Raw genomic sequence first — 6,141 nt, 5'->3', positions numbered from 1 at the left:
AAGAAAGGAACTCAGGAAGGAACTCAGGAAGGAACTTAGGAACTAAGAAACTCAGGAAAGAACTCAGGAAGAAAGGAACTCAGGAAGGAACTCAGGAAGGAACTTAGGAACTAAGAAACTCAGGAAGGATCTCAGGAACTCAGGAAAGAAGGAACTCATGAAAAAATTTAGGAAGGAACTCAGGAAGGAACTCAGGAATTCATGATGGAAGGAACTTACTCAGGAAGGACAGAAGGAATAAAAATGTTTTAATGGGATGTCTGACAAACTCACGTTCAGGCCTCCAAATACTTTTGGCTGTATAGTGTTGATATTTATTTAAGTCCTGATGAAATGTTCTAACTCTTTCAGAATCTTGGGTTCTTCCTGAATCCTCCTCCGGTGAAGTGGGGCGAGCTGGTGAAGGTTCTGAGCTGGCAGTTTTCCTCCATCACTAAGAGAGGCCTGAACGCCGAGCAGCTCAACATGCTCGCCGACAAACTGCTGGGTGAGATTCGGATACGACGCTGTGCTGTGCTTGTTTATTTATTTATTTATTAGGATTTGAAGGTGTTCTAAGAACCATTTAGTATAAAGTGGAACCCTGATCACGCTGGAGATCGAAATATTTCTGATTTATAGGTCCTGACGCTCGAGGAAACCCAGACGAGCTCATCTACTGGAATAAATTCAGTCGGGTAAGAATATAAATGCGTACGAGACTGCCACCTTCAATCTGACTCCGGCAGTGTCACGGCAGTATACAGTTAAAATTAGAAATTAAATAGGTATTAATATAAAATAATAAATTAAATTGCATTCATAAGCTAAATCTGTGGAAATATGATGCACCTGGCAACCCTTTATAGAGCGTTCTTATTTCCATAGATGTTTTTGTTGTGTTTACATGTTAAAGCTCTGCCGCCGCTGGGTCGTGTCAATAATTTATAAACCGTTAACATGTTGTTTTTAATGGTTTGGGATTTAACCAGATCCCATTCTGTGCTCCTCAGGGTGCAGCCAATGAGAGAGTTCCCTTCTGGCTCTGGATCGATGGAATCCTGGACCTCATTAAACGCTGTCTGCTTAATATCTGGAACGATGGGTGAGAAGAATAAAACAACACACAGAGCAGAAACGATTCAGATTTACACTTACTGAGGGGACTTACCATATAGAAGCACTTTGTAGTTCTACAATTACTGACTGTAGTTCATCTGTTCTTCAATGGTCAGGACCCCCACAGAGCAGGTATTATTTAGGTGGTGGATCATTCTCAGCACTGCAGTGACACTGACATGGTGGTGGTGTGTTAGTGTGTGTTGTGCTGATATGAGTGGATCAGACACAGCAGCGCTGCTGGAGTTTTTAAACACCTCACTGTCCCTGCTGGACTGAGAATAGTCCACCAACCAAAAATATCCAGCCGGCAGCGTCCTGTGACCACTGATGAAGGTCTAGAACAGGGGTGTCAAACTCACGGCCCGCGGGCCAGATCCGGCCCGCCACGTCATTTAATGTGGCCCGCGAGAGCTTAAACGACTGTACGATTGTTGTGATGGTTCGAGTCGTTACCGAGACGCACTTATAATTTAATGGGACACTTGCGCCTTTAAGCCTTTAACTGTTGACATCGTAGTCATGGCAACTAACTTTGACCTTCGCTGAGAAGCCATGTGACTTTTACGACAAAAGAACGCGGGTAGTAACGTAAACAATGATAATAAATATAAATAATTATCTTGTAATATATTACCAAAGCATCGTCTGTAAGTCGTGACGTTTATATTCTCAGTTGTTAGTAAATGTTTAGTGAGTATATCACAGCGCTTTAGTTACAAATTTACCGTAATTAAATACAATTGTTACCGTTACTATAGCAATTAGTATCTTTACACAAAATGCTAACTCGTTAGCACTATTTTACGTTTGGTTAAAGCTCATATTGTACCAGATGTAACACTTGACTACAGCTGTGTGCTTGTACTGTATTAAGTTCTTTATTGTTTTTATTGTTTGTATTTTTACTTCATTCTGGTGCACACAGTGTATCACACAGCTGGGAAGCAAATAAAACCGACTGTATTCTGAAGGGATCTGTCTGTCTGTCTGTCTGTCTGTCTGTCTGTCTAGCTGAGCAAGGGGGATAAACTATTAGTGAGGGCAGAACGATTGTCTTAAAATACACTGTAAAATCCTACATTAACTGCATCTCTCAAAATGCAGGCTGATTTTGTGACCTGCAAAGTGACACATCCCGCCAGTAGATGATGTTAAGAAATATTTACACATAATCCCAAAAAGAAGATAAGTAAGAAAATTAAGCAGAAGGAGAAAATGTAATAAAAATGAAAACAAGTTTGTGCTTCAGGAAGAGAAACCGGTGCGTCTCTTGTGTTATGAGGCCGCGTCTGTGGTAAAGGAGGACAACATAAATGCAGAATTCAGCCTCCAAGAAAAACAACAGACTGCAATCACAGCAGGATACGTTACAATCGGCCCTTTGAGGGCCACAATAATGCTGATGTGGCCCTCGGTGAAAATGAGTTTGACACCCCTGGTCTAGAAGATGAGCGACTCAAACAGCAGCAATAGACGAGCGATCGTCTCTGACTTTACATCTACAAGGTGGACCGACTAGGTAGGAGTGTCTAATAGAGTGGACAGTGAGTGGACACGGTATTTAAAAACTCCAGCAGCGCTGCTGTGTCTGATCCACTCATACCAGCACAACACACACTAACACACCACCACCATGTCAGTGTCACTGCAGTGCTGAGAATCATCCACCACCTAAATAATACCTGCTCTGTGGGGGTCCTGACCATTGAAGAACAGGGTGAAAGCAGGGTGACAAAGCATGTAGAGAAACAGATGGACTACAGTCAGTAATTGTAGAACTACAAAGTGCTTCTATATGGTAAGTGGAGCTGATAAAATGGACAGGGTGTATATATATGTGACATTGTTTGTTGTTGTTGTTATACACAGATATATAATCGGATTTATTAATAAAGAGAACGAGAGGGCTTTGTTACAAGACAAGCGTCCAGGTACTTTCCTCCTGCGCTTCAGCGAGACGTGTAAGGATGGAGGCATCACCATCACATGGGTGGAGGAGTCCCAGAACGGTACGTGTGTACGTTACAGCACACACACTTCCTTAATGCAAGATTGCAGATATTTAAGGTCGTTCACCACCTACCGTACAAGACATCATGAAAAGATTCGGGGAACCCGGAGAGATCTCAGGCTGTATAGGGCAGAACCAAAAAACACTGTTGAATACGCATGACCTACACGTTATCAGGCACAACTGCATGGAAAACTGATGCTGCTGTGATAAGTACAGCCACTTGGACTGGGGAGGACTTCAGAAAAACGATTTCACTTCACACAGCCCACCGCTGCTTCCTCTGCAGGCTGGTCGAGAAGCTTGTATGAAAGTCTACATGTGATGCTTTATGGTTTGACCTATTGAGAATTAGTGGTCTTGCTCAGTGGCCCAACAGAGGCAACTTGGTGGTGGTGGGGCTTGACCCGGCGACCTTCCGAGCACTAGTCCGCTACTCTGACAACTGAACTACTACTGGTACTGCACTACATATTTATTCTGATGACAGTGCCCCTACAAAAGGGTGCGAGTGGTAACTGAAGAGACACTGACATGGTGGTGGTGTGTTAGTGGGTGTTGTGCTGGTATGAGTGGATCAGACACAGCAGCGCTGCTGGAGTTTTTAAACACCTCACTGTCACTGCTGGACTGAGAATAGTCCACCAACCAAAAAGCGCCTCGTGGGCAGCGTCATGTGACTACTGATGAAAGTCTAGAAGATGACCGACTCAACCAGCAGCAATAGATGAGCGATCGTCTCTGACTTTACATCTACAAGGTGGACCGACTAGGTAGGAGTGTCTAATAGAGTGGACAGTGAGTGGACACGGTATTTAAAAACTCCAGCAGCGCTGCTGTGTCTGATCCACTCATACCAGCACAACACACACTAATGATGATGCTGAGAATGATCCACCACCTAAATAATACCTGCTCTGTGGTGGTCCTGACCATTGACAGTGTTAAATAAGGTGTTACTTTAACAGTCCCCAGATCATATCCTAATCGAGCTGGACACTTGTGGAAGATTTGAAACCAGGGGTAGTCGTCACTCCACCACCATCACCAGTACTCAGATTAAGGGAACAGCGTTTGGAATCATGGTGTTCGGTTCCTCAGAAGTATTTTATGTTGTTTTTTATTGCTTGTTTAATTATTTGCACTTTTATGGCAGGTGAACCCGTGACGCACTCCGTGAAGCCCTACACCAAAACAGACCTGGTAAGCCTTTCCTTCCCCGACGTGATCCGCAAATACACACTAATGGCTGCTGAGAATATTCCGGAAAGCCCTCTGCTCTACCTGTATCCGGACATCCCTAAAGACGCGGCCTTCGGACGCTACTACAGCAGCCCGACTGACGGTACTCGCTCAGCAACTCATCCACAAAAACACGCTATACGTATTAATGTTTATGTTCAGAAGGTTCAGCCACGCCCGGTACTAATATAAAGGGTTAGGGTTAGGGTATGATGGTGCCCTATATAAAGGAAATGGTTTGATAAGTTTGGAGTCAGGACTTCTCGTCTGACCTCACATGCTCTTCTGACTTCCCACAGACACACTTGAAATTCTAGTCGAAGAGTGAAGCTGTTCCATATTAAACCACCTTGTTTCTACACTCACTGTCCATTTTATCAGCTCCACTTACCATATAGAAGCACTTTGTAGTTCTACAATTACTGACTGTAGTCCATCTGTTTCTCTACATACCTTTTTAACCTGCTTTGACCCTGTTCTTCAATGGTCAGGACCCCCACAGAGCAGGTATTATTTAGGTGGTGGATCATTCTCAGCACTGCAGTGACACTGACATGGTGGTGGTGTGTTAGTGTGTGTTGTGCTGGTATGAGCGGATCAGACACAGCAGCGCTGCTGGAGTTTTTAAACACCGTGTCCACTCACTGTCCACTCTATTAGACACTCCTACCTAGTCGGTCCACCTTGTAGATGTAAAGTCAGAGATGATCGCTCATCTATTGCTGCTGTTTGAGTCGGTCATCTTCTAGACCTTCATCAGTGGTCACAGGACGCTGCACACGGGGCGCTGTTGGCTGGATGTTTTTGGTTGGTGGACTATTCTCAGTCCAGCAGTGACAGTGAGGTGTTTAAAAACTCCATCAGGTCCTGTGGGGGTCCTGACCATTGAAGAACAGCATGAACGGGGCTAACAAAGCATGCAGAGAAACAGATGGACTACAGTCAGTAATTGTAGAACTACAAAGTGCTTCTATATGGTAAGTGGAGCTGATAACATGGACAGTGAGCGTAGATACAAGGAGGTGGTTTTAATGTTATGCCTGATCGGTGTACTTTTGGCCACATAGTGCACAAAATCATGTACAAACCCATTTCTCACCGACCAGCTGGATTGTATTTTGTAAATATAAACATTTTTATTATTATTTGATGCCTGCAAATCGAGAATAAGTTTATATTCCGTAATACGCTGCTGAACGGGAAATTGATTCACCAAACAAAAATGGGTTGATAAATGCAAGACTGGAGATAATTAAGGTCATTCACCATCTACCGTACATGATATTGTGAAAAGATTCAGGGAATCTGGAGAAATGTCAGTCTGTGTAGGGCGGGGCCAAAAACTCTGATGAGTACGGCCACAAGTACAGCTTAAGAGAACTTCGGAAGACCGTTTTCACTTAACCCAGGCCGCCGCTGCTTCCTCAGCAGGCCTGTTGAGCAGCCTGGATAAAAGATGTTAAATCCCAGATCCTAAAATTGCTTCGAGTGTGAGTGTGTGTGTGTGTGTGTGTGTGACATGTGATGGACTGGTGACTTGTCCAGGGTGTTTTCTGCTTTTAGTCCAGTGAATGGAACCCTGATTAGGATGCAACGGTGGTAAAACTATATTAACTATATTAATTAATGTTCCAAACCAGCATCTTAGTGCAGGAACCCAAACAGGAACCATCTAACCTGTGCTGGTTTTGTTGTGGAGACGCAGTGAACGCTTTAGGATTGTTGGGAACCTGATAAACCTGTAATGCAGCTATAATACCGTGTTAATCTCTCTTTATAACTGCTTT

At 43.8% G+C, this 6,141-nt stretch overlaps 1 protein-coding gene across 3 annotated transcripts in view; it reads left to right on the top strand.

The window, feature by feature from the left end:
* The window catches only part of LOC134324528 (signal transducer and activator of transcription 1-like), a 30,093-nt gene that overhangs the window by 22,050 nt on the left and 1,902 nt on the right, over nt 1-6,141 (top strand). For 2 of the 3 annotated variants that reach the window (XM_063006404.1, XM_063006403.1), the window contains exons 17-21: nt 352-487; nt 622-677; nt 993-1,084; nt 2,971-3,110; nt 4,269-4,457. In XM_063006404.1, the coding sequence (XP_062862474.1) occupies nt 352-487; nt 622-677; nt 993-1,084; nt 2,971-3,110; nt 4,269-4,457 (613 nt within the window). The remainder of the gene's footprint in view (nt 1-351; nt 488-621; nt 678-992; nt 1,085-2,970; nt 3,111-4,268; nt 4,458-6,141) is intronic. The other variant, XM_063006405.1, reaches the window with a different exon arrangement.

The sequence above is a fragment of the Trichomycterus rosablanca genome, chromosome 12 (assembly GCF_030014385.1).
Source record: "Trichomycterus rosablanca isolate fTriRos1 chromosome 12, fTriRos1.hap1, whole genome shotgun sequence".
Taxonomy (NCBI): Eukaryota; Metazoa; Chordata; class Actinopteri; order Siluriformes; family Trichomycteridae; genus Trichomycterus; species Trichomycterus rosablanca.
Note: the sequence above shows the minus strand (reverse complement) of the source record. Positions and strands in the feature narration are given on the sequence as shown.